General features: G+C 51.1%; 9 protein-coding genes across 9 annotated transcripts; 7 read left to right on the top strand and 2 right to left on the bottom strand.

Annotated features, from left to right (window-relative positions):
• Positions 1–761: 761 nt before the first annotated feature.
• Positions 762–2,687, top strand: N7458_006795 (uncharacterized protein; the record flags this gene model as incomplete). The annotated part of the gene is made up of 3 exons (XM_056910177.1): positions 762–793; positions 851–1,061; positions 1,116–2,687. 3 exons carry the CDS (start codon positions 762–764, stop codon positions 2,685–2,687), a joined length of 1,815 nt encoding a protein of 604 aa, XP_056765881.1.
• Positions 2,688–3,691: 1,004 nt separating this feature from the next.
• N7458_006796 (ankyrin repeat domain-containing protein) lies at positions 3,692–6,499 on the bottom strand (the record flags this gene model as incomplete). The annotated part of the gene is made up of 1 exon (XM_056910178.1): positions 3,692–6,499. The coding sequence occupies one exon, from the start codon at positions 6,497–6,499 to the stop codon at positions 3,692–3,694; it is 2,808 nt and encodes a 935-aa protein (XP_056765882.1).
• Positions 6,500–8,618: 2,119 nt separating this feature from the next.
• Positions 8,619–11,417, top strand: N7458_006797 (uncharacterized protein; the record flags this gene model as incomplete). Its single annotated transcript, XM_056910179.1, has 3 exons — positions 8,619–9,884; positions 9,938–10,685; positions 10,876–11,417. The coding sequence occupies 3 exons, from the start codon at positions 8,619–8,621 to the stop codon at positions 11,415–11,417; spliced, it is 2,556 nt and encodes an 851-aa protein (XP_056765883.1).
• A 1,217-nt stretch (positions 11,418–12,634) lies between these two features.
• N7458_006798 (karyopherin beta) lies at positions 12,635–15,879 on the top strand (the record flags this gene model as incomplete). The annotated part of the gene is made up of 10 exons (XM_056910180.1): positions 12,635–12,674; positions 12,795–12,853; positions 12,964–13,481; positions 13,534–13,819; positions 13,890–14,515; positions 14,576–14,792; positions 14,847–15,179; positions 15,240–15,480; positions 15,532–15,640; positions 15,699–15,879. The coding sequence occupies 10 exons, from the start codon at positions 12,635–12,637 to the stop codon at positions 15,877–15,879; spliced, it is 2,610 nt and encodes an 869-aa protein (XP_056765884.1).
• A 1,002-nt stretch (positions 15,880–16,881) lies between these two features.
• N7458_006799 (40S ribosomal protein uS8) lies at positions 16,882–18,172 on the top strand. Its single transcript, XM_056910181.1, has 4 exons — positions 16,882–16,970; positions 17,275–17,467; positions 17,728–17,797; positions 17,859–18,172. Exons 2-4 carry the CDS (start codon positions 17,335–17,337, stop codon positions 18,046–18,048), a joined length of 393 nt encoding a protein of 130 aa, XP_056765885.1. The 5' UTR covers positions 16,882–16,970; positions 17,275–17,334; the 3' UTR covers positions 18,049–18,172.
• A 204-nt stretch (positions 18,173–18,376) lies between these two features.
• Positions 18,377–19,677, top strand: N7458_006800 (uncharacterized protein; the record flags this gene model as incomplete). Its single annotated transcript, XM_056910182.1, has 4 exons — positions 18,377–18,412; positions 18,497–18,828; positions 18,895–19,458; positions 19,563–19,677. 4 exons carry the CDS (start codon positions 18,377–18,379, stop codon positions 19,675–19,677), a joined length of 1,047 nt encoding a protein of 348 aa, XP_056765886.1.
• A 417-nt stretch (positions 19,678–20,094) lies between these two features.
• N7458_006801 (uncharacterized protein) lies at positions 20,095–21,591 on the top strand (the record flags this gene model as incomplete). The annotated part of the gene is made up of 3 exons (XM_056910183.1): positions 20,095–20,610; positions 20,676–21,356; positions 21,424–21,591. 3 exons carry the CDS (start codon positions 20,095–20,097, stop codon positions 21,589–21,591), a joined length of 1,365 nt encoding a protein of 454 aa, XP_056765887.1.
• Positions 21,592–21,746: 155 nt separating this feature from the next.
• N7458_006802 (uncharacterized protein) lies at positions 21,747–23,622 on the bottom strand (the record flags this gene model as incomplete). Its single annotated transcript, XM_056910184.1, has 2 exons — positions 21,747–23,162; positions 23,236–23,622. Coding segments are annotated over 2 exons (1,803 nt in total), but the record flags the coding sequence as incomplete, so codon positions are not given.
• A 589-nt stretch (positions 23,623–24,211) lies between these two features.
• N7458_006803 (phosphatidylserine decarboxylase 1) lies at positions 24,212–25,843 on the top strand (the record flags this gene model as incomplete). The annotated part of the gene is made up of 1 exon (XM_056910185.1): positions 24,212–25,843. One exon carries the CDS (start codon positions 24,212–24,214, stop codon positions 25,841–25,843), a length of 1,632 nt encoding a protein of 543 aa, XP_056765889.1.
• Positions 25,844–26,386: the final 543 nt, after the last annotated feature.

The raw sequence follows: 26,386 nt of genomic DNA on the forward strand, positions 1-26,386 counted from the left end.
AAGCATCCGCGTCTGACAAGCTCACTCGAGATTACTATCGTGACTCGCCAACCTCCTCTTTCCCCCCCTGGGCCAGGCTGGTTCTATTGTCGGCCACTGTCACACACGTGTCGAGTTGAGCTCCACTTGGGCTATGGCATGGTGATTCTTACCGTCTGTCCAAAGGTCGTGCCATTGACCACTTGAAACGCAGTCTCGGCCATTGCTTCTTAGACCTGTCATTGGCTTTCAATTGGGGCTTGCTTGGGGGTCTCCTTCTGAAACAGGTACGGCGTGTACTGCAGCGTCAGCGCCAGCGCTGTGCGTCGGCTGTAATTATAGAAACAGTACTTTTTTGTTGTTGTTGTTGTTGTTGACTGTTGAGCTGTCTAGACTGGTCTCTTGGCGGCTGTCTCGTTGTCATTGTCCTTGGTGCTTTCGTCTTATATTTGATTGTTCTGCCCGACCCTTCTGTTCTCTGTTTTCTGTGTTCTATCTTTATTGTTTTGCTGTTTCCTTGTACTACGAGCTCGACTCGACTTTTCCTTCGTTTCTTGTTGTGCATTTACATTCGTTTCTTCTGTATTATATTGGCGGTGTTCTCTCTATACTTTCGTTCGGTCTCTCGTTCCCCAGCATTGCGCTTGCATCCTATCCTCTCTTTTGACTGTTGATCAGTTTTCCTTTTTTGTCCCTTTTGATTTGCATATTTCCCTACAATCCCTTGCATCTGCCGGTTTGTTGAACCTGGCTTTTCCTTTCCAGCGATTTTTTGCATTGCGATGACCTCGACCACCCTCATGACTTTCTTACTGTGAGTGCAGATCTGCGACTTTCCCGCGGCTTAATTATGAAAACTAATGAATCCCAGGAAGACTAACCCCGAGATCCGATCGGTCAAGCTGCTCGGATCATGGGATAATTTCTCCAAGCCTTATCCCATGGAAAGGGATAGGCGCGTGGGACCCGGTCAATGGCGTGGTTGTCATACTTTTACAGATATAATAGGCGATGGGCCTCCCGGTGACAAGTCTCAATGGCGTACCGGAGGGTTGAAGATGGGTGCCACCTACTGGTACTACGTAAGTCACCATGGTGGTTCCTGGGGAAGTACAAGACTAACATAAACACTACAGTACCTGCTGGACAATGACGTCGAATACTTCAATCAAGTCGAGCCTGTTACGACTAAATGCCCGTTTCTACCAGGGCAGCCAGTCAATGTGCTCAATGTGCCGATCATCCTCCCCGACAGCTCCCATGCTCGTTCAGGTAGCAACAGTTCACAAAAGTCCGACTACCGAACAATGAACCCGGAGGACAAGTTCATGAACCCCCGGAAGCCACCAAAGCCCAATCTGGCACGCCTACAGACGTCTGTGCCTCGCCCGCAAAAAGTCAACCCATCCAGTGCTACCAGCACTTCCCCCGGTATGGTACATCGCAGTGCGTCTCAGCCGAATAGTGCCACGCGAAAATACCATCATTCCAAGGACGCTCGCTCCATCTCGCCTCCGAGAAATTGGGGCCTCCCTGCTTTCCAACCTCTCCAGGAAGCAAAGAGCCCGAAATGGACCGATGTACCATTAAGATCCAACACAGTGGATGGAAGATTGCAGGATCGCCGCAATGCGCCAGGAAATGGCATCATTGCTGGGCCGGCTTCTTCATCTGCAAATCGCCCTGAGTTGTGTGCTGCACCCACCATTCAAACTCGCCGTGCAATGAAGACAAACAACACCGAGGCTGGACAGCCGCCGAATCTACTTACCGTGGAGATACGCCCTCATCTCCGCAAGCCTAGTGTTTCAAGAGGCGCCGCAGCAGGCCCCACTTTGGGAACAGTTGATGAAACACAGGCTCTCAAGGATGATCTTACAACTCCAAAGGGGCGCAATATCCATGAGAAGCGACTCCCCACGCTACCCAACACACCGTCCTCAGTCATGGATGAGGCAGTACACGCCATGGATGAAACCGACAAGGCCATGAACGCCCAAGTCCTCCACAGCCACTTTTCAAGTCTGACCACGACCGCCAACGAGTCTATCCACTCTCGCTTTGTCCCTGAACGCAGCCGCTTCTCAGAATGGAGTACAGACACCGAGACCGAAACCGAAGCCGAGGATATCTCGTCCGAATCAATGATCTCCACATCCACATTCAACCAAGATACCACCGACTCCCCAGCCGTAGACGACTGGCACACACCAGAGCTCTCCCAGACCAACGACGCCGCAACAAACACCGACCCAAACACCCCACACCTGACGGTGCACTCCAAGCCGTCCTCCCCCAACTCTGCCTCCGGAGACATCCCCCCATGGAACATGAACGCCCTGAACATCTCCCTCCCCCAACTCACCATCTCCCTGTCCTCCCCGGGCCTCCCAACAGGCCTGGGCATCGACCAAATGGACGAGGTAGAAAGCAACCCCAAACGCCACGCTGCCCTTTTCAGCGCCCTCGAGTCCATGGAATCCCTCTCGCTCTCTCGCAATCCAGACGGCTCGCCCATCCTCTTCCCCGAGATCCAGCGGCGCTCGGACGCGGGGCGCAGTGAGGTCGATGAAGAAGTCTATCGACGTGTTCTGTCGCGGGCTAGTGAAGCCTCGCTCCGGGGTAATAGTACCATGCAGGAGATCATGGATGAACTGAGTTATTTGAAGAATATGATTCAGGCGGAGATGGATGGGGAGCCGTTTTAGGGAAACTACAAGGGGGGATGGGGGTTCTTTTTCGCTTCTTCACGCTCGCTTGTATATTGATTCATTTGGGTGCTGGTTCGCCTGGTGATGTCTGTACTATTTACATAGAATATCGGCATATATGTGCAATATATTACTTCAAACGAGATTCCGTTAAAGAAATTGAGCGAAATATTACCTATATGAGCGCATAGGTAGGGACTAGGGCTCATTGGTCATGGTCAATCTTTATGGATCCAGATGTTTGCCTAGAGATATCAAGGAAGGAATCGGAACGAGCCTCCCTCTAAACTCTCTCTCGAATCAAATCCGCCGCCCTCTCCGTTTTACAACTGCATAAACACTCGCCTGAATATTCACATGCGCGCCAATGCTGCGGCCTTTTGTAAAGCTGCTTTCCCAAGCCTCTTTGAAGTTGGATACTCTCCGCACCCTAGGAGTGGACCCATCTTGAGCAAAGACAATACCTTCAATGAGATGGATAGCGAGTTTCTACTCACACGCATTGTGCAGCGAGCAGGGTCGGCTTATGAAGTGTCCTTGGACGATCTATCGCAGGATAGTCGCTCGCAAGACGTGACCATCATACACCAAGGAGTGTTGTGGGGGATATGAAAGGATATCGATTATGCGTATAGCTGAAATGGACGTTGACGAATCGCGTAGTAATCATCTGTGAATAAAATATGAACTAGATACACTGACTAGGAATCAAAAGGTGTCCTAATAATGCAATCACAGAAAACTGGTTAATATCTGACTCTGAGTGTGCCTCCATGAGTCCATTTTCAGACGATGATGAGATGGGTGGTCATGTCCGTCATGTCATCTGTGACTACTGCGCAATGCTTTACCATCACCGCGCTTTGCCTGGTCATTTTGTCTTCTTCCTTATCGGCCCTCTCTTAATGAGAACCTTCTAGATCTGTCTTTTTCCTCTGTCACCTTCATGTCAACAATATTACCAGACTTCTCCTCGTTAGACAGACGTGCAGTCCGTTATTCTATTCGCTTGTTTCTTCTTCTTCTTCTTCTTCTTCTTCTTCTTCTTCTTCTTCTTCTTCTTCTTCTTCTTCTTCTTCGTTCTCGCGGCCTGCAAGGGTCAACACATTCTGACGGGTAGAATATGAGCGCAGTTGCTTTACAACACTGGGTTGCATAGACTTAATGGCCAATTGCAACGGTGTCTTTCCCTGGGAATTTGTAGGACTCCGCGCAATTCCAGAGACCTCCATCAACAATTCCACCACACGACACTGTCCATTTCTAGCTGCTAAATGCAAAGGAGTCTCCCCATCATGATTCCTCAGATTAGGGTCCACGCTACTGATGTTAGTCAATAGTTTGACGATTTTGTGCCTGCCGAAGCGAGCAGCCAAGTGCAATGCTGTGTCTCCTGCATTGTTCTTCTGATTCAAATAAAGGTCAACATCGGGATCGTTAATCAGTAGCCGCGCAACTTCAAAGTGATGAGACTTAGCAGCGTAAGACTTGGGCAGTTCTGCATAGTTATGTCTCAAGTTGGGGTCCTCTTGTATGAGACTCTCCACCATGTAGTTCAAATCACCCGCAGAGGCCAAATGCAGAGGTGTATTTCCGCACGAATCTGGAAGGCAGGGGATGAAGGTGCAAGAAGCAAGAACCGTTTCCACAACTCCGACGCTACCAAGAGCAACTGCTAAATGGAGAGGTGTGGCACCATTATGAATTTTCTGTAGAGCCATGGCGTGGTCACCAGGGCATCGTTCCTCCATGTTAAGTAGCAGCTCGATGATGAATGTGTTGCTGTAAAAAAAGGCGAGGCATATTGTACTCCATCCATGGTCATCGATCGTGGAGGGGTCAACTTTTCCTGATTGTAACAAAAGCTTGGTGATGCGGTACTTTCCATGTTGTATGGCTACATGTAAGGGATTTGTCACTCCCATAATAGTCTTATATGTTGGAGTTCCATCATTTTGAAGGAGATGTTTGACGATCCTCACATGACCCGAGATTGTTGCCTCTTGGATTGCAACCCAATTGAGATGCCCATGTGAAGTATACCCCGTGTCAAATTCGAGTAGCTTGGTCAAAATTGATTCGTTCCCCTCGTTTGCAGCCATCTTGACGATGGGGTCCAAAACGTGTGGACGATAATCAAATTTACCGGCAGTCACGAATGGCAGCACAATTGAACTTGGCCCTAGTCTTGCCGCGAGTTCCAAGGGAGTTTCACCAATTCGATCTGTAGCCACTACATCGACATTCTCCGAACTCAGAAGCACGGTAATTATATCACTGAATCTGTGCAGGACAGCGATGTGCAGAGCGGTCCTTTGTCCTGGGTCTGTGCAGTTGACGTTGACATTTGATGCCTTGATGAGGTATTTCACGAATCCTACAGATCGGGTCGAGACAGCTAACAGAAACAGATTCTGGAGATGGTGAGGATCTTTGGTGATGGAAAGCATGTTTTTGTCGCATAGGTCTTGGAAGAGGGATTCGATTTCAGATGCAAGAGGCAAAGACCAAGAGATATGGAAGTGCCAATATGTATGTGCATAATCACCAAATAAAGTATGATCTTCTTGGGTATGTCGGAGGTTCCACGCTTGCGCAAGCGTTTTCCCCATGTTGAACTCAAGCGGGGTTTTCGATCGAAGAAGCTTCAATGCCAATTTGTTACTGCCACGTAAAGAGGATTGAGTTGAGCGAATGATACCAGCAATGGCATTCTCGGCGTCCAGCTCAGGGAACAGCTCTTTTGTCACCGCTTTTCTAGTTATCCCCATGGAATGCATGTAGGTGATGATGATATCTGACATGCGTTTATGAGCATTCACAATGTCGATCACTCCATCAGCCTGACCCTTAGTCTTTATGATCAGGTATTTCTTGAAACTATGATGAACAAGGTGAAGGGTCAACTCCTCTTCATCAAGTATGACAAGACCGCCACAGTATTCCAATGCGTGGTAGATGTTGTTCAGCAGCCGAGATGGATTCCAACTTGTTTCACCCGGTGTCACACTCAAGGCTTCACGCAGCTCCTCGGCAGTCAATGGACGTTGAGCCACGGTCACCAGCTCCAATATCCGCTTCTGGTATGGAGACCCCGATTTGTTTGATCTCTGGAGTAAGCGCGAAAATGTCTCTGATAGATCTTTGGGGAGATCATCTAGAGCTTGGCGTATCTCCTCATCTGTCTCCATTGTACATAGAGACTCGATTTGCAACGCTACCCATAGAAACATTCCCTGTGAGCCTTTCACAAGAGTCTTTTGGATTTCCAGTGGTAAAAGTGGATCTCTGATTATAAGCTTCTGCATCTCAACACGCTTACCCAGCTCCTCCGTAATGAAGCTCTCAATCTCCAAGTCATTCTGAGGTATGGGAAAAACCTGCGCATTGAATGGTTCTAGACCAGCTCTGAGCTTCAACGATGCATTGGGCTCTTGACGATAGGATAAGCAAAAAGAAACATTCATTGAATCTCGTATGGTCAAGAGGTAGACCAAAGTCTCTGCTCTTTCGCTGTTGCTCAGTTCATCCAAGCCATCAATCACAATAAAGGCTTTGGAATTGGGCCGTAGAATTGACTCCAGCAAGCAGAGCATTCGTTCAAAGGGCTTCTTTCTGGATGTCGATTCAAATACTTCAAAAACGTGCGTAAAATCCGTAACTCTCTCAAGAAGCTGTTGTACGAGAGATCCAATGACAGTTCGTGCTTTCAAGGTCTCCGGTACGTCATGGCGTGCGAAGAAAAAGGCCACAGCCACGGTTTTACTTGCGGCATAGAGATGCAAGTCATCAACCATGTTTGCAAGCATAACTGACTTTCCAGATCCAATTTTGCCAGTATAGATCAAGGTATTTGGGTTGGGATGATCTTTCCATGATCTGTAGTGAGGACAATTTCGGAAGAGGTTTGTGTTACCGGCTTTTCTAGCCCGCTTCCAAGGTGCCATATAGTCAAATTGGCAACAAAAATCAAGTATTCGTTCTCGTTGTTGCAATTTCTGCTGGGCAGAAGCAGACCTGAAAAACAGGTTCGAAGCATTTCTAAATCGAGAAGTAGCTTCAGCTTCCTCTTCGGTCCGCCTTGCCATCAAATAGTGAACTTCTTCCTGAATTGTCTGGCTCCAAGAATCAATCTCCGAGGTGTACTTTGCTAGGTGTGAATCAGATAAGGCAGCACCAAATTTTTTCAGTGTTGATCTTTTCGTGAATCTCAAGATGTCGTGGCACAGATGGACAACCACGATGAAGTATTCATAGATGGACGACTGTAAGTCTCGAGAACGCGAGTACAAGACACCGATCTTCTCAAGTCTGGGTGCCGACCGACCAACATTCATGAAAAGCACTGAAAGTCTCTCGAGGTGAGAAGAAGACCCTGTAAGTAGCTATACCGTCGCGGTCAGTATATGTTAGGGGAAATGGCATTCGAGCTTGGAATTATTTGGAGCTACTAGGCCCCTCTGGTAAATCTCAGTAATTATATGACTTACTAAGAGTGATAAGCGCACCAACGACCAAACACCACATGCGATGATATTTTGTGATCCCCCCACCATAATATCACCTATTGCAGTAAATCTTTGTACCGTCTCGAGGAGTTTGATAAGTCTTGGTCCCAAGCACCGGCCACCGTTGATACGGTCAATCTCCGCAGTGAGCCTTCTCACATCCTGAATACTCGGCGGCGATGCGAGAGCTTGCGATCTCTTCGCGTTGAATCTTGCTTTCTGCTCACCAGATAGGTCTGCAACAAACTCAGAGATGGCTTGGCCTAGGCGGACCTCGGGCTTCAGGCGTGAAGCTGTTGCTAGCGCCAAGGCCATAGCGAGTGCATCGTATACAGGACAGAGACATAGAAATGAGAATTCCTTGAATGAATATTTCAAATGAGAAAGAACAATCTCGGGAGACCTCGCCTGAGAAGGAGGATGCGGCTGAGCTGGGCAGGGCAGACATGTGTATATGTGGCATAGGTGTGGGGTCGCTGCGGCGCCTCGCCAACAGTTTTGCTGTGATTAGCAAGTTTCATACAGGCGCTAGTTGCGCTCAGTGGCTATGAGAAAGCCACTTCAAAAAGAATTAACAAATGTACTATGATTTGAAGTCTCCCAGCCAATGGATTGCCGCCCTTATTTGGTCTAAGCTAGAAGTTGAGCGTAGTCCGAAAGATTACATAGTATGACCACGTCCAACTGTATGCCCAGTCTAAGTGCCTATGGTAACCCATCAAATAACAGACAACATGAGCAGTCGAGTGGTGCCTCAATACAGACATAAATTCACTTACAAGAGCTCATAGTTGAGATCAATAGGTCTGAAACATATGAGCAGCATTTAACCAGAGTACTTGGCCTGGGGAAAGGAGGCAGTCGGACAGTAACATAGAGACACTTGCTGCCTGATCTGACAGGCATCAATCAGACTGGTCACTTCCTTCACGTTTACCTAGCAGATTTACTCCATCGGGGAGTCTGAAGTAGGCTTCATTTATAAGAAATGTAATATAACAAGATTTCTGGGATTATTAATGGCATCTTCTACTTCAAGTCGGGGGTTTCGACCGTTGTTTAGTGGGTAGTGGAGGCTCACCGGCATTGTATGCCAAGGTCACATGATGAGTTTCCGGAATATTAACTAGTGACATGCAATCTTGCGTTCCTTCAGATAGCATGCTAGCTTCTCAACTAAAGTTTGCTATAGTGGCATTCTATGATGTTGGCGTCTCGTACATGACGAGGGTGAACCAGTGGCAGCCGCACCCACCCAAAACACACCACGCGAGGAGAATCCCGCGACCCACTCACGATCAACACTTCACCGCGAAGGGACCTCCAGCACCAGCACCGCCAACAGAGAACACCAGTCTGATCCATTCAACATCACCCAAGGATGGGGTAAGTAAGCTCATCCTCGTCGCTCATTTTAATCATGGAAAAGTACGTCCCGCAACTCACTCCGGTCGGAGAAAAGTCCCTGCCGGCGAAATGTAAACCCAGGACCCTGGGGTACTGTCCCTCGATGGACCTGATTGCCCTGGCTACAGACGACGACGAGCTACGTGTGTTCCGACTCAATGGTCAACGAGTCTTTGGAGGCTCATTCAAAGGCGATCCGTACCTCGGGGAGGACGAAGCGGACGGAGAGGTAAGGGCGTTAGCGTGGAAAGCGAATGGTAAGTATCAGGACACATCGTTGCGGCTCTCCAAATTACTCATGTCAGTTGTCTTATATGAGAAGGAGTGTCTGACCACGTCACTAGGTCGTCTCCTCGCTCTCGCTTGTGGAGACGGATCTGTCCGTATCATCAGTGCATACAGTGGCAAGACTGTGCACCACTACCAGGCTTATGAGGGGGAAAAAGACGATGCCCCCGTTTCTGAACGCAGTTTGCCTTCAAAAGTGACATGCTTGGGCTGGGGCATCAACTTCACGGACAGCAAAGCTGCCAAGAAGCATCTCCAAGGTGCTGCTGGCCAGGTATCTGTGGAAGACCTCCTGACGCCGGGGATTCATCCATCGAAGGCAGCCGCAATCCTCAAGGCGGATTTACCGCGAGAACTGGCACTGCTCGACATTGAAAGCTCTCTGCCTAAACTGAGCACTCTTCCCGCGACGGGCGCCGAGGATGACCTGTTCAGCTCGCGGGCGTCTATTGATGCTATCTTCCATTCATCAGCCAAGGACAGTAGCGACTCGGTGGATGTGCTGTTTGTCGGGTTTGATGATGGCAGTATCCATCTCCGCATTTTTGACTGCTTCGAGATTGGCTCATTTCCTATCGGAGACGCGCCGGGTGTTGCTGAGTCGTGCCATATTCTTCGCCATGCGTCACACCCTCTCAGCTCAACGCACGCTTTGCTTGCATCCCCTTCCCACGGTCAATCTCGCGGGCCTCTCAATCTTGTTACCTTGGATCTCCGGTTTATCACCAAGTCCGGGCGATATCTGTCTTTACTTGCATCGAAGACCACACAGCTGCAGAATTTGTTACGATATATCGGCCAAGTCCAGAAGCAGATCGAACTCGAATGGAAGAATGCACAAGAGTTACCTGCGCGATTTCTGCGGAGTGTCAATCAGGACTTGCAAGAGCAGTGTCAGTGTGATTTCACGACGGCTATATACCATCTCGTCGTGACTGGTCATTGTTTTGAACCGATGAAGGAGTTCTTGGTGGATATTGTTGGAGAAAGAGTGAGTATACTCCATGGATAACAATGAAAATCCGTGACTAACAACTAGTCCAGGGGCACAAGCGATGGGACAAAGCTGTCTCAGGCGGCTATGAAAGCATTCGACGACTAACTCATGAATGCCTGCTTCCAGCGCTAGAAAGGAGTCAAGTCCTCCTCAGCCGACTCGTTGGACTTTCCAAATTCCACAAACTCAACGATGTTCTCGGTCTGAATACCTCAAAACTCAATGCCATTGTTGAGACACTTGATTGCCTGCACCTCCTCGCTCACCGCATCCTCACCCACGCCAACGAGGAGCTAGATCAATTTTCTGCTTTCTCACGCTGGCTTCGTCATGAGATATTGATTCTGAGCAGCGAGCCTCTCTCACAAACATGGGACGAACTCCTCGAGAAACGAGATCTATTCCATGTCCCTCCAACCGTGAAATACATAACCGGTGCGCTACGCAAGAATGTTTTGCATAATTTCATCCGTCAACTACCGATGATTGGAGTGCCGCAGACGCCTACACCTGTCACGGATAAGTGGCTACCAGATGGACACGATCGGTCCTTCTATGATACCTTTAAGGCATTGCTGAGCCAGCAAAAGCAAGTTCAGCTGGAGGGCGGTGATGGAACTACAGTAGATGCGCCAAAACTGAACGACTTGACACGGCGGCTGGGAATTCAGTTTAATAAAGTATTCGCAGAGATTGCACTCACGCAAAGACGGGGGATTTTGCATCGGTCCCCGATTACGCTGCATCAGGACTGTGATCGGGATGTTCTTGACATGAAGGTTTGCTATGAGGTAAGTCACTGTTTAATGATCATTCGTTCTCCTCCCCTTTCTCGGACTATGGCTGACTGTTTCTCAAAGGATATGGTAAAGGGGGATCCTTGCTCTATCTATGTGGCTGCGAGATCAGCTTCTACGAAGTCGCTAGGTTTGTGACAGATCGACGTTCCTTCTTTGTATTACTTTCTCGTTGACCATCATTCTAGTGTACATCTACCGCATCGTTATCGATTCGATCAACGGAGTCAGCTCAACTCGGGAAACCTCGATTGCCGCCCTTTCATTCAAGGAGGGAGTCGTGACTCAGTTGCAAATTGTCGAGGATGACACTCTCATGATCCTGTACACTGACTACGACGCTGCCTATCTTCTGAATCTTCCCTTCCAGCCCGCCTCGGTTCTGGAAGCGTCTGACGAAGCCGACCCTCTCGCAGTACCATTGACCTACGTTGAGAACAACCCTCATCCCACTACGGCGAAACCAAGCATCCAGCCCGCACTGCTGGACATTGAATCACTCTTGGAGGGGACAGACATTGTCATACATACCTTCACATCATCGGGCCCGAAGTCAAACCCAATCCACTTTGACGTCAATGGGCGGCAGGGTCGTCGGGCTGTCTGCGTATTGTATGGCGACGCGACGCGGTATGATGTGATGGATCTGGACGCGGAGATGGAAGAGGAGGAATACGATGAGGAAGAGGAAGAAGATGATGATGATGAGGACGAAGATGTTGATCAGTGATCATGATTAACGTGTATGCTGCATTGGGGTTCCTCGGCGTTGGGTGGGCTTAGCCTCTAGCAAGTCCTGGATCGTGGCTTTTTGCGCACTCTTTTCTAGTTGAACACAATGGACCTCCTTCTACCAGTCTATGAGTATTCATCAAGGATACCTCTTCCTCTGATATACATCCTCCGTACAAGCTGGACTAATGATACGGCCATTGTATGATTTGAAATTAGCTAGCCCTTGCCGAGTTGCTCATCGCCAATTCCCTCGCTACAGTCCAGTCGCAGAATATTTCTGGGAGATTCCATGCAGGAACCGTGTTGACACATCAGTTTGTAGTCTCCACAGCAAAAAATAGTTCCTGGGTAGCGCGAAAAAGTGTGTGTGGCCAGGGCTAAATGGAGCCTGTCGCCGGGGCCACACGCTGAACTGTGTGGGTGCCTTCTTGAAGAAGGAAAATCAAAACAAGCAAAAGGGAGGGGCAGGAAAAAAAATCCATAGGGGAGCCCCTCTCACAATGTAAACAAAGCAACTTCGCACTACCATTAAGTACAAAGACGAAGGCATAGAAAAAGATAAAGGTTAAGGGTCACCAGGATATAGAAATACACAAGAGCTCTCAAATAATGATGGAAAGGTTCCTTGAGGTTGAAACACTTTTGCTTGTTTTGGCAGTGCTGACCTAAGCCATCGCAGCCTCAGGCCACAATTATCACGTGCAGATGGAGGCCCCCGCGCCTGCCAATCAGCGCGCCTGCCCCAAGTTGAACCTCAATCTCGCTCTGTTCTTTTCGGCGTCGAAAATCTGCCTTTTCACCATTTCATTACTTGCCAAAACAAACCAGACACTCTGGGCTGCTCCGGTGTCCTTCCTTTCCAGTCCTCCTTCGTATCTCTTTTGTTGGGCGTGCATTCAAGGCACCTTTCTCTCTCTGTGACTCTTCGCGGAAAGACCTGGTGCATGGCTCGTCATATCCACAAAAACACCCCGTCCCTTCCCACCTACCAACCACTCTAGAGATTCTCCTGCAACCCACGCCCACCTTGCCCATCGACTGTAATTTGCGTGCCTATCGCCTGTTCAGTTTATCGCACGGCACCAAGAGGGATTCGATTCTTTTCTTTTTTACCGTCCTCTTTCCTTTTTTTCTTCCTTCTTCCTCATCTCCCTCTTTCCTTCCCTCACCCCCACATCTTCCATCTTTTTTGCGTTGCTCTGAGCAAACAACATGGATGCTCGCCAGGTGTTGCAGAGCACCTTGTCGCCCGGTATGTCTTTCCTTTTCCATTGATAGCCTCTGGATGAGAGCTTCCCACACCCCCCTTTGGACTCGACTAGCGATGATGGTGGTGGTGGCCCCTCGCTGACCGTCTTTCTTCTTCCCGCAGATGCGGCGGAACGTACCAATGCTGAGCAGCAGCTCGCCCATGCGGCGGAGGTCGACTTCGTATGTGAACTACACAGATCCTGGTTTTCTCGTTTTTCTCATGCCCCGCTCCACCCGGGAAGGTTCTTGCTCGAACCCCCAAGACTAACGCTCTTTGTGTGATTTCCTAGGCTACCTACCTCGTCACCCTAGGCCAGGAGCTGGCCAGCGAAGAGAGCCCTACCCACATTCGTGTTGCTGCCGGTATCGCCTTGAAGAACGCTTTCACCTTCCGAGACCAGACCAAGCTCCGTGAAGTGCAGGCCCGATGGATTCAACAAATTACCCCCGAGACCAAGACACAGGTCAAGGAGCTCGCGCTCAAGACCTTGGCATCCGATACCCGAGCTGGGAATGCTGCCGCTACGCTGATTGTTTCGATCGCCGCGATCGAACTGCCCCGAGATGAGTGGTCCGACCTCATGAACATCCTGGTCCAGAACGTCGCCAGTGGAAACGACAACCTAAAGCAGTCCTCTCTCGCCACTATTGGATTTATTTGCGAGTCCCAAGATGCCGATCTCCGTGCTAGCTTGACTACACACTCAAATGCTATCCTCACTGCCGTTGTTCAGGGTGCTCGGCGCGAGGAGCCGAACATGGATGTTCGCTATGCCGCTATTGCTGCCCTCAGTGACGCCGTTGACTTGTAGGTTCAATTCTAGGGATTTTCCATGGCGCTTGCTAATACTTTATAACAGTGTGCGATCTAACATGGAGAACGAGGGCGAGCGAAACTACATTATGCAAGTGGTCTGCGAGGCCACCCAGGCCGACGAGGTCCGCGTGCAGGCTGCTGCGTTCGGCTGTCTGAACCGTATCATGGGCGCATACTACGAGAAGATGCGCTTCTACATGGAGAAGGCTCTCTTTGGCCTTAGCATTATGGGCATGAAGAGCGAGGAAGAGGATGTTGCAAAGCTGGCCATCGAGTTCTGGTGCACGGTTTGCGAGGAGGAGATTGCTATTGAAGATGACAATGCCGAGGTCAGTTCTTTTCGCAGATTATGATTTTGCCTTGGAAAAAGGCCCATGCTAATATCTGTTCGTTTACTAGGCTCAGCAGGAAGGCGTCGAGGCTCGTCCATTCTACGGCTTTGCTCGTGTGGCTGCTCGCGAGGTCATCCCTGTCCTCCTGCAGGCCATGTGCCGCCAGGATGAGGATGCTGATGATAACGAGTACAATGTTTCACGTGCCGCTTACCAATCCCTCCAGCTGTATGCTCAGTGTGTCCAGGGCGATGTCATTCAACCTGTCGTCACTTTTGTTGAGGAGAACATTCGCAACGAGGACTGGCGCCGTCGGGATGCCGCTGTGGCTGCCTTTGGTGGTATCATGGAGGGCCCCGAGCCTCGTGTGCTGGAGCCTCTGATCAAGCAGGCTCTTCCTGTTCTTTTGGGCATGATGGAGGACGCCTCCGTCCAGGTTCGGGATTCTACTGCCTACGCCCTGGGCCGCGTGTGCGACTGCTGTCCTGAGGTTCTGGATCCCGATGTTCACTTGCAGCCCCTCATCTCTTGCCTCTTCAATGGCCTTGCCAGCAGCCCGAAGATCGCCAGCTCTTGTTGTTGGGCCCTTATGAACGTTGCCGACCGATTTGCTGGTGATGCCGGTTCTCAGACCAACCCTCTGTCCAAGCACTTCGACGAAAGTGTCAAGTCGCTCATGCAGGTCACTGAGAGGTACGTAGACTTCTTTCCCTATAACGATGAGTTGAGGCACCCTAGTTAACCCCCGAACAGACAGGATGCAGACAGCCAGCTTCGCACTGCTGGATACGAGGTTCTCAACTCATTCGTCATGAACTCTGCCAACGATAGCCTCCACACCGTCGCCAACCTTTCAGACCACATTCTGGGACGCCTTGAGCAAACCATCCCCATGCAGCAACAGGTTGTGAGCACGGAGGATCGCATCCTCCTCGAGGATATGCAGACTAGCTTGATCAGTGTCATCCTGGTAAGTGCTTTCAGCTATCTCCATCTCCAAGGACATGACTGACTCTGACTGTAGGCCATCGTTCAACGATTCGAACTTGAGATCAAGCCTCAGGCCGACCGCATCATGCAGGTTCTGCTCAATGTCCTGACGACTGTCGGCGCCAAGTCCAGTGTTCCCGATGTCATCTTCGCTACTGTTGGCGCCGTTGCCAGCGCTCTGGATGAGGACTTTTCCAAGTACATGGAGTCGTTCAGCCCGTTCCTGTACAATGCTCTTGAGCACCAGGAGGAAGCTGGCCTGTGCTCTATGGCTATTGGCCTTGTCAGCGACATTGCCCGTGCCTTGAACGACAAGGTCCAGCCTTACTGCGACACTTTCATGAACCTCCTCCTCAACATCCTCCGCGTATGTCCAGCTCTCCGACGGGATATAATCAGTGACTCTTTGCTAACTCTTTGCAACCAGACTTCTACCAACCAGCTCAAGCCGGCCATCCTGGAGACCTTCGGAGATATCGCTCAGGCCATCGGAACCCCCCACTTCGATAACTACCTGCCCGTCGTCGGTCAGGTTCTTCAGCAGGCCTCCTCCGTTACCACCAGCTCCGATCTTCCTTATGACATGGTGGACTACATTGTCTCTCTGCGTGAGGGAATCATGGATGCTTGGGGTGGCATTTTGCTCTCCTATAAGGGTAGCTCTCAGAGTGAGTTAAATTTATCCTTGACATGGTTCTACGATGCTAACAAATATGCAGTCACTCTGGTCCAGCCTTTTGTTGAGTCCATCTTCCAGCTGCTCCACATCATTTCCCAAGAAGGAAACCGGTCCGAGGGCTTGATGCGCTCTGCTATGGGTGTGATTGGGTACGTTAATTGTCTATATTCTCTTATTCTTAACATCTCGATGCTGATTTATGTACAGTGATCTCGCGGATGCTTTCCCCAATGGCGAGCTCGCCTCGTACTTCCGCCACGACTGGGTGACCACTCTGGTTCGGGAGACTCGCACCACCCGCCAGTATAGCGACCGCACCATCGAGACCGCTCGCTGGACCCGTGAGCAAGTCAAGCGCCAAATCAATATGAGCACTGCCATGGCTTAAATTGCCGCCAGCTGGTTTCATCCCATTGGTAACAGACCCCCCGCTGTCCCCGCTCCGGCTCCCGTTCCAGGAAGACCTGGTCCTATTGGAATGAGCCAAGCGGATACCTTAGGATAGCTCAGGCTTCAGGGCCCAGTCCCACGTGAAGGTACGGGGTGACCCGGATCTCTCCCATGGACTTGAGGCCTTGCTGGTCGGTAAGTATTGTTGTCTCCATTGCTGACGGGCACCTTCTCGCCATGTGTTCCCTTCCCCCATCGCAACGCTCCCGACACTGGACAATGAAATTCCCGCTTTCATCCACCTCTTCATCCCTTTGTTGATCATCACATACGCCCCCAATTCCCTCCCATCTACCAGCACTGGCTCCTCCAGGTGCGACCGATCCCCTGATGACCACCATTCAATGACCCTATCCCATCTTGCCCCTCACATCTCCCCGTTATTCTTGGTATCACCCCCTCTTCTTATCATATTTCCCATTCCAATTCCCTACCCTGTTTTTTAATTAGACCAAGACCCCTCGCATCTTTATAGCATTGCACCTCATGTAGCCCAAAGAATTCATGTATCCTTCTCCCCTTGACACCCAATCTTGTATTCCCAATCATGTATTTCCCAGAACCATGTCTGAACTTTGCCCTGAAAAAGAGTCTGCCATGAAAAGCTGTTCTACTTCCACCACCTATCTTCATCGTATACTCCAACCTTGATCCCGACCCAACCTCTATTAGCCCTGCCCATGCCACTGCACTGGACACCTTCCCAAATTCCATTGTATAGACATATCATATCTGCTTTAGTTTGATTTATGGGCGATTTATCTGCGCTTGAAGTAGTCGTGGGATTCATTGTAAGTAACAGGGAACGTGACGGTTGGACCAAGTAAATAGCGGATGGATGATAATGTTTGCTGCCTGAGGCACAAACTGCTGATTTTCTGTATCGACACGTGACCTTTAGTCGATAAGGGCTGCCGACCGTTGAAACCCTAAGAAGCACCCGCACAGTCAGCGAAAACCAAACTTCGCCGACCGCCGCAACATTTTCATCCTCGACAACCCGCTACACCGAAGGACCATTCCCTCGAGGTATGTACGCCCTCCCCTATCACCAGCCTCTCAGCTAGTCTGGGAATGCAATCATCCTGTTGTCCTCCTACGATGTCGAGTTTTTCGTACCAGTCGCAGCAGGCGTGCAGGATGATACGCATCTCCCAACCCGGCACGGGCTGAAGAACTCCTTTTGCAAGGAAGGGGCACTCTTTGCGCTCGAAGACTAGTGGTGGCTGACTTTAGTTGCAATTGAACACCCCATCCCGACTCGCAGAGCTTCACATTTGCTTGTGAAGTTCGCAGTCGCGATAGGGGGGTTCTGTTGCGCCTTGTCCAACAGATACCTCATATCCTCTTTTCCCGATCGATTTGAGAATCTCGACTCTCCACAACCGCCAAAATGGTCAAGACCTCCGTCCTCAACGATGCCCTCAACGCCATGAACAACGCCGAGAAGGCCGGCAAGCGCCAGGTTCTGATCCGGCCTTCTTCCAAGGTCATCGTCAAGTTCCTCACCGTCATGCAGAAGCACGGTACGTTTAGATACTCGTCACTATGAATACTGCTTGGATTCGTGCTTGGAAACCGGTCTCGCCAAGAGGAATGCCTGTATTCCTCTTTTTGTATTCGGGTTGATAACTAGGCGGCCGGTCTCAATCTCCTACGACGTCCGCCTTTTAAGTACCCGATAGATTGACCTCTTGGCGAAGATCTTACATGTTTCCAAGCGCTTATGCTTCAGTATTTGGCGACTTTTAAATTTTCGCAACATACTGATATCTTTTCTTTTCAGGCTACATTGGCGAGTTCGAGGAGGTCGATGACCACCGTTCCGGCAAGATCGTCATCCAGCTGAACGGCCGGTGAGTTTCTATGGTCTTCTGTTCTTCTGATTGAGCATTTCCTGATACATCTACTTTCCAGTCTCAACAAGTGCGGTGTCATCAACCCCCGCTACCCCGTCCAGCTCCGTGACCTCGAGAAGTGGGCCACACAGCTCCTTCCCTCCCGTCAGTTCGGCTACGTCGTCCTGACCACCTCCGCTGGTATCATGGACCACGAGGAGGCCCGCCGCAAGCACGTTGCTGGCAAGCTCCTCGGCTTCTTCTACTAGATGGAGTCGCCCTAAAAAGCAATCCGAAAAAAGTTGTTGTTTTGACTGGTTTCGCATGTCACTTGGGCTGGGCCCTGGGAATGTAATCTTACGAGTAGCGGAGTATACCCCCGATGTCATAGTCTACAGAGTACACGGTTCTCATCCAAATGTCAGGCGACTCTAGTCTGCAATTAAACCATTCCTCGTGTAGTTTAATAGTCCATAGATTTGATGATAAGGTCCTTCGTCGGACCGAGGCTCGGACTCACCGCCCTTGCGCTCAACCCGAGTTCTGCCCGTATATTTCCCCGCAAGTCGAGCATGTCTTTGCATCTCTACGCTCACGATGCCTCTGGATACGATATATCTTACTCGTCATGGGGTAAGTTGTCTCTGATTAATTATATCCACACTCCTTGTACACGTTATAGCTTGCCTGGACTGTCATTTACTCACCTATCACTAGCATCGGCTCAACTGGACGATTGACGTGCGAACTGGCACTTACAAGTCCCAATTCCCGACTCCAACGGGCAACCCAGCCGATCCAGCGCTGACATCTCACGGTGTCCGTCAGTCACACGAGCTGGCTGTGCATATTGCTGGCCCGGATTTCCATCCCAAGCCCTTCCGAGTATATTCGAGTCCATTCTACCGGTGTCTGCAGACTATCCAGCCCTCTATAGAGGCCCTCAAGAAGGAACATCAGGAATCAAAGTACACCGATAGCAATGCAGCTCTCCCAGGTCAAATTGACCCTGCTGCAGATCTAGATGTTAGAATTGAGAACGGTCTAGGGTAGGAGCGACCCCAACAACCAACAAATTTCTACCACCTTGATCCGTGGACTGACTCTGCATATAGTGAATGGTTCGGCCCGACAACCTTCTTCGACCACCCTTCCCACCCAACGCCACGCACTATGCATGCGCTCTTCCCGTCAATTGTTCCATCTTCCCCGGAGACCAAGTACACGCCACTTCTGCACCCCTCCACCCGCGGCGAGACCATTGCCCAATTACACAACCGTGTAGCCACGGCTTTGGAAGGAATCATCGCCGATGTAGATGCAGAAATCACAGCACTAGAAGCCACTCTACCTGCGGAGCAGCGCACAAGCAAATCAATCTTGATCTGCGCGCATGCCGCGCCTCTTATTGCAATGGGCCGTGTTTTGACCGGCCAGATGCCTGAAGATAGTTCAGAGGAGGACTTTTATGTGTTCACTGCTGGGATGAGCACTTTTAAGCGGAGGGAAACTAGAAACCAAGATGAAAGTCGGTCTCGGGATCTGTTGGCGGAGGGGACGAGGTTTGTTCGTTCTCGGGGTGTTCCAGCCTGGGAGGGCGGTCATGGTGTGGGGGGTGGATGGGATTGTGTGAAGAATGGGGATTGCACTTTTTTGAGTGATGGTGCTGAGCGTGGATGGTAAGTTTCGCTTCTTTTTCCCTTCCTTTTATGTCCTCCAGCCTGTGATCTACTTTTTCGGGGGTGTGTGACCAGATCATGCTAATTGTACTTTGACCGGACAGGCATTTCAACGGCGAGGAGTCCTTTGATACTGGCCCTATGGCACCTGTTTCTGAGCAGCCTACTGTTCTGGGATCAGTCAATTCCGAGGGAAGCAGAAGTGGACCCAAGTTGTGAGCAAAGCATCTGCTGTAGATATTGCATCAAATATATATTAGATATACATCTTTATAAGAACATGTTCCGTCCCACCTCCTATCCAGTATCCACCCAGCCACTTGCTCTCTTTCCTTGGCTTCTTACTAGAACTAGACTCCTCCATAAATCTTATAAATCTTATCAGTTCGGTAGAATGTCCAATTGCCGTACCGACCTTCCGAAAAAGGCAGTCCGAGGGTAACCGCAGTCACGTGCACGCCCTGTCCATGACGGATGACGGATCTAGAAAAAATCAGGTCCGAAAGATTGATAATCTAAAACTTAAATTCCCGCAGTTGAAGATCACCTGCAGACAATTAAAACCTTGTCTTCATTTCCTACAAAGTACGACTAGGTTTTCTGCATAACATCCCTGCTGCCAGCCCGCCACACCTGATGGCGACCATCACGCAGACTCTGCCCACCACGGCAATTGAACTCCCCACTTTGGCCCAGACCTCCAATGAAGAACGACAGCGTAATCCAATTCCTCCCTCAGCACCAGGGTCCATCGTTCTCGACGATGTGATGCAGCAATCGCTCATTGCAGATTCACAAGTCCCCGATGGAGGTTATGGCTGGGTTCTCATTTTTGCTTGTGCCGTCGTGACTTGGTGGTTTGTCGGTGCCTCTTATACTTGGGGTGTCATGCAAGCTGAACTTGTTGATCGGAAGGGCTATTCATCTTCGACACTGGCTTTTGTGGGGTCATTGTGTCCGGCTTGTATTTCATTGCTTGCGGTACCGAATGCGACTGTTATTCGGAAGATTGGGGCTCGTGTTACGGCGCTATTGGGCATTTTCTTGCTTGGACTGGGGAGTATCCTGAGTGGGTTTGCGGTGGATAGTGTCGTGGGACTGTTTATGACGTGGGGATTTGTTGGTGGACTCGGTACTAGCCTATGCTTCATGGTGAGAGAGAGATGCTTGACCCCATTCCAACTATAGAATCACAATTCACTAACCACGATCACAAGGTCGTCTCTGTGACACCAGCTCAATACTTCAAAGCCAAGCGCGGTATCGCGAATGGCATCGTCTACGCCGGAGGAGGCCTCGGTGGCACCGTCATTAGCTTCATCCTCGACACCCTCCTCCAAAGTGTGGGCATCGCCTGGACCTTCCGCATCCTCGGCTTCTTGATCATGGGCACCGGCCTCCCAGCCGCGTACCTCATCAAAGAGCGCGCCCCCATCAAACCCACCAAGATGGTCGAATGGAGCCTCTTCAAAGACGTCCGCTTTGCCGTGCTCTTCGCCGTCGGCGCAATCGGGACATTCCCCCTCTTCGTGCCAGCCTTCTTCCTCCCGCTGTACACGAACAGTCTGGGTCTACCCTCCAGTGCGGGTGCAGGTCTAGTCGCGGCATTCAACTTTTCTTCTGCCATTGGGCGTCTATCGTGCGGGTTTGCGTGTGATAAGCTCGGCTCGTTGAATACGCTTTTCTTGTCGTTGTTGCTGAGTGCGTTGAGTATCTTCGTGCTTTGGCCTGTGTCTAGCTCCATTGGACCCTTGGTTGCCTTTGTGGTTATTAATGGGTCTGCGAATGGGGGATTCTTCTCGACGATGCCGACTGTTGTTGGGAATGTGTTTGGTTCGGCGCGAGTGTCTGTTGCGGTGGGTATGATTGTTAGCGGGTGGTTGGGTGGCTATCTTTTGGTGAGTTACTATCCTCGTGTCTATTCTATCCTGGGCCGTTCATCACTAACATTGATCATTCTGGTAGGGTGCACCGATTGCGGGTTATATCCTCAATGCATCCGGTGGAAAGGAAGGTGGCGTTGGTGCCTACAGACCGGCTATTTTCTATGCTGGCTCGATGGCAACGGCTGCTACGGTCCTGGCGGCTGTGGTTCGAATTAAAGTCGATCGTAGGATCAAGAAGACTGTATGAGATACGTTGCAACGAGATAGTACAGTGATACAGCTACACATATTAGACAGGATACTGCATACGAATTGAGACAGTGGGTACATTTGGACCTTTGACTTGGACAGTGTTCTTATCAATTATTCAAACAAGGCTATTTTCGTGATTTCGTGGTTGATTCATGCGGGGACACCTTGCTCAGGTTGTGGCTGTTCAGGCTGTGGCTGCTCAGGGAACCCGTAATCGATGGCAGCATCATTTTCCACCGTATCATCTGCCACGATATCGGACTGAGCGTCAGCCTGTGCTTCTTCTTGCTGCTGCTGTTGTTGAAGCCGCTGCTGTTCCTCTTGACGAAGACGCTCCGCTTCCGCCTCAGCCGCGTTCCGTGCCTCCACCTGTCTTTCGCCGATGCCCGGAATGAGACTCGCGAGTAGCAGCACAATAGATCGTTCCACACGGCGAATGCTGCTCCATAATTCGCCATGAACTGTGTTTGGAGCATTACCACCCGCCTGGGCAGTCGCAGCGTTCTGACCTCCAGCGGCCTGTGGCTCCTGATCCACTGGTCCACCTAGGTGAGCGAGACCTTCGAGATGGCGCTGGATTGGCGCAACAAGCATTGCTTGGAACCGGCGAGGAATTTCTGTATCGGATAGCAGGGCAATAAGCACCGCACCGGCGACGAGGAAGACACGGGCCCAGGAACCTGAGCTGCTGATCATGTAAATGCAGAAGTACAGGCGGATGAACAGCCAGATCCGGCGCAGATATTGCCCGGCGGGAACGTTCTCGACTTCTCGGCGTCTCTGTTGGTTGATCACGGCCTGGCGAACAATATCTTGCACGCCCGCTGGGTTTTGCCCCGCAGGAACCGCATGATTGACATTGTTGTTTCCAATCGGGGTGATGTGGATGTTGGAAGACTGTGGCATGGGTGTCGCCAGGGGAAACAATGTCGCGCTAGTTGAGGGCATAATCAAGCTCTGGCGACCATCTGGCCCAGTGGCAACGAAGACCTGCATGGGCGAAGAATGGGGGCCTGCTGCTGCCAGATCTCCGCCACGAGTAGTGGTCAGACGGTCGACACGCCGATAAATGACCAAGATACGCTGCAGCAATCCATGTACATGTGTATGCAGGGCATGCCCCCGCATATGAGGCCGTTGCTGTAGCCATTGCTCGGCGTGAGAACGCATCTGGTACAAAGACTCGTGGAGCGGGAGGAAGTGGTGGTCCAAGGCGTCTTCTGCATTTTCAACCTGACGGCGTAAGCCATCGATCTCGTGATTTTCGGCGACAGGGTTGGGTGCGTCCATGCCATAAGGGACAGATTGGACTATTCCAGGCGGGGCCCCATTCAGGTTGTCCCAATAGTGCTGTCGTTCATGTGGAGCTACTGGCGGCGGCAAGCCACGGAATCGCAGGCCATCTCCTGCAATCTGAGGCGGGGCAGTATTGCCGGGACTGAGCTGGGACGGCACTCGGCTCGTCTCCCTCATGCGACGGACAGGATCGAATACAGAGCCATTGTTGTCAGCGGGTCTCGAGGCTGAAGGGGGCGGTAAGACCAAGTGTATCGAGTGCTCAGTTTCCTAAGATAGATGGTGGTCAGATGAGATCCGGTGAACATGAAGCAAGTTGGAGCTGCAGTGGATGGAGACCTACCTCAACAGTGCCCAGGACTTCTGACAGCATCTGGCTGTTATTCAACAAAGGCCGACCTTGATAAATCAGTCTCTGGGTCGAGGGTGCAGGCTGACTCGGGAGGGCCTGGGTGATGCGTGCTCGCAATTCTCCGACGGTGGTTTCAATTGGCAGGTCAATGATTGTAAACCGATTTGGAGCTGGAAGTGAAGGAGATAGGATGTGGATTGTGATAGTCCGCAACCTTCTGTTCTCCTCACCACTGGGTGCAGTTGCCGCTGCGGCTGGCGAGTCGTTAGATGCCATGCGGACAGTGCTCGAGGCCGCCGAGCTCTGCCGGATGGAGGTGAGAGACGAGCGACTGAGAACCTGATGGATGAGCTGTAGTGACTCGCTTGGTTGTTCGTATGCTGATACAGAAGATGGCTGTTGTATTCTCGACCGGAGGCGTATCGAGATGCGGTTGCTTTGGAGTTGGTGAGAATGGTCACAACAAGCACCCAGAGGAGGGGGAAAGCCGACGTTCATCAAGAGGGAAAACAAAATCCAGGGCGGTGTATAACTGCCGGACACTGCTTCAGCCTCTATATAGATCTGTGGAAGCCCGTGGGCGCATTGGTCGTGATGTTCAATCTGGAGATCTGGCAGGAAGCCCAGCCAATGGCGATAAGAGTGAGCTATTCGCTGGTAGAGTGAACGGCGTCATACAATGAAAGAATCATAATCAGTGACAATGCGTAAGAGTTCAATGGTAGAGCCAAAAGTTAGCAAAACCAGCTTAATTTAAAAAAAAACCCCCCCAAAGAACAGCACACAAGTTGATGCTCTCGCGACAGTCGCAACATATGCACGTGCCATTCTGCCAGGTGTCTCCCGGGCGGTGAACCGACCCAAACGCATTTCCTGTTCCGGCAGACGGAAAAAGGTTCTCCTTAGAAAGCCCCTGGAAAGAGGTCGGCTACCCTCGTAAGCGAGCTCTGATGGTTTAATCTGCACGATGGCCAAGCGCCTTCTCAATCACTCTACATTTCTCCAGTACCGTGCTGCTGCCCCTGTGAGTGGGGTTGCTACGTCGATGGAGGTCCTTTCGTTTCGGGCAACTGCCCGCCACAAGGCCAGCGTCCGCCATTTTTCGCCGCAATCATGGAAACAATACCGCAAAGAGAACAATCATGAAGGAAATACCAGGGGTGGGTTTGGATCAAGGCTGCGCTTTGCGCTGCGGAATACCAAGGTGGAATGGTACCCGATTCCCGTCGGTCTCGGAATCGGTCTGCTGGGAGTCCTGCACTTCTACAAGACCCAGCGTGACCGGACTGCGCAGGATGAGGCAGGTGATGACTGGGAGAATGGGAAGCGGCCACCACGACGCCCTCGAATTGTGCCGACAGGATCCTGGCAGGTCCAGGTCATGTCCACTCTGCCCCTGAAGGCCATCTCGCGTTTATGGGGCCGGTTCAACGAGATCGAATTACCATACTACTTCCGCGTTCCTGGATTTAAGCTCTACTCATGGATCTTTGGGGTCAACCTCAGCGAGGTTGCTGAACCTGACCTTCACGTCTATCCAAACCTTGCCGCCTTCTTTTATCGCAAATTGAAGCCCGGTGTCCGACCTCTCGATCCCGATCCACGTGCCCTCGTAGCTCCCTCGGACGGACGCATTTTGCAATTTGGTATGATCGAGAGGGGCGAGGTGGAACAAGTCAAGGGCATGACCTACAGTCTGGATGCGCTGTTGGGTGCGGCGACACCTGCCACTGCCGATCATAGCAATCGCATGTCGGACGCAGCGATGCAGGACACCCACAAGGATGTCGAGAACATGAAGGCCGATCAAGAATTTGCTAGCGTAAACGGTATTTCCTACACTCTGCCATCGTTACTGTCTGGTGAATCAGGGGTCCCAGCGGAGAGACGGGCATCGATTGATGCCTCCACCACCTCGAAGACGACGTCGGAGGTTCAAGTCCAAGCGGAGTTGGCCCGTGGAGAAGGCACCTCATGGTTCGCGCCTAAGGCGGCTGTCAACCACGCATTGTTCTATGTGGTGATCTACTTGGCCCCCGGTGATTATCACCGGTTCCACTCGCCCACGGAATGGGTTGTGGAGAGCCGCCGCCACTTTGCGGGTGAACTCTACTCTGTTTCGCCCTATCTCCAGCGGACTCTGCCCGGTCTGTTTACCTTGAACGAGCGTGTGGCACTGCTCGGCCGCTGGCGTTGGGGCTTCTTCAGTTACACCCCGGTCGGCGCCACCAATGTGGGCTCGATCAAAATCAACTTTGATTCCGAACTGCGCACTAACAGTCTGCTGACTGACACTGCGGCGGACTTGGCTGCAGCTCGGGCGGCGGAGCGAGGCGAAAAGGACCACGGATTCGTCGAAGCTACCTATGCTCACGCCAGTCGCACGCTCGGCGGACACCCGCTGCGGCGTGGTGAGGAGATGGGCGGGTTCCAGCTGGGCAGCACGGTGGTGTTAGTATTTGAGGCTCCTCTCGGCAGTCGGAAATCGTTCGATGCTGGCTGGCCGGACAATGAGCGAGGCGCTGGCTGGAACTGGTCCATTGAGAAGGGCCAGCGGATCAAGATGGGTGAGAAGCTAGGCTATGTTGAGGAAGACTGAATTGTCGTACAGGCAATCTCGTGTATGCCCTAGGTGAATGCCTGCCAGGCTGGCAAGGTCACACCGAGTCTGCGGCACAGCAGGGCGTCGTGCCTGCTTTCTTTTTGTTTTACTCGAATCTCTTCTGTCCTGGGAGGGTCATCTGTTGTAATATACCATTTTTTGTGAGATTTTGGCGAGGACGTCCGTCCTTTGGGGGTGATCCATGTCCGTGTCTAGTCGCATAATAAAAGCACTGCACATTGAATTGAGATGGTATCAGATCTTCATACTTTTATCTTCAATACCGCATCAGATCGTAGCGTGCCAAGATCTCGATAGGCAGATAACGTATGGACTAGACTTGGGTAGACTCTGCTCACTTGAGAGGAGTTCCAACTCCGCCTCGTCTGCACGGACCAGTCAACGTGTGCGCGGGACCCGTCTTGATTTGCTGGCGATAAGCAGCGACGTCACTGCGGATCTCTTGGCAACTGGTAGCTTTGCAGAACGAGGAAGAATATCGGATTTATGATGACTCCGTCGATGTTTATGAGATGGCAG

Source organism: Penicillium daleae (genome assembly GCF_028827525.1).
Source record: "Penicillium daleae strain IBT 16125 chromosome Unknown utg000006l_segment0_segment0, whole genome shotgun sequence".
NCBI classification, from domain to species: Eukaryota; Fungi; Ascomycota; class Eurotiomycetes; order Eurotiales; family Aspergillaceae; genus Penicillium; species Penicillium daleae.

Excerpts from the sequence above, each read along its gene's own strand:
- N7458_006799 (XM_056910181.1), top strand. The coding sequence starts at position 17,335 with ATGGTCAAGACCTCCGTCCTCAACGATGCCCTCAACGCCATGAACAAC. Across the intron at positions 17,468-17,727 it reads CACCGTCATGCAGAAGCACG|GCTACATTGGCGAGTTCGAG; the intron begins GTACGTTTAGAT and ends TTTTCTTTTCAG. Across the intron at positions 17,798-17,858 it reads GTCATCCAGCTGAACGGCCG|TCTCAACAAGTGCGGTGTCA; the intron begins GTGAGTTTCTAT and ends TCTACTTTCCAG.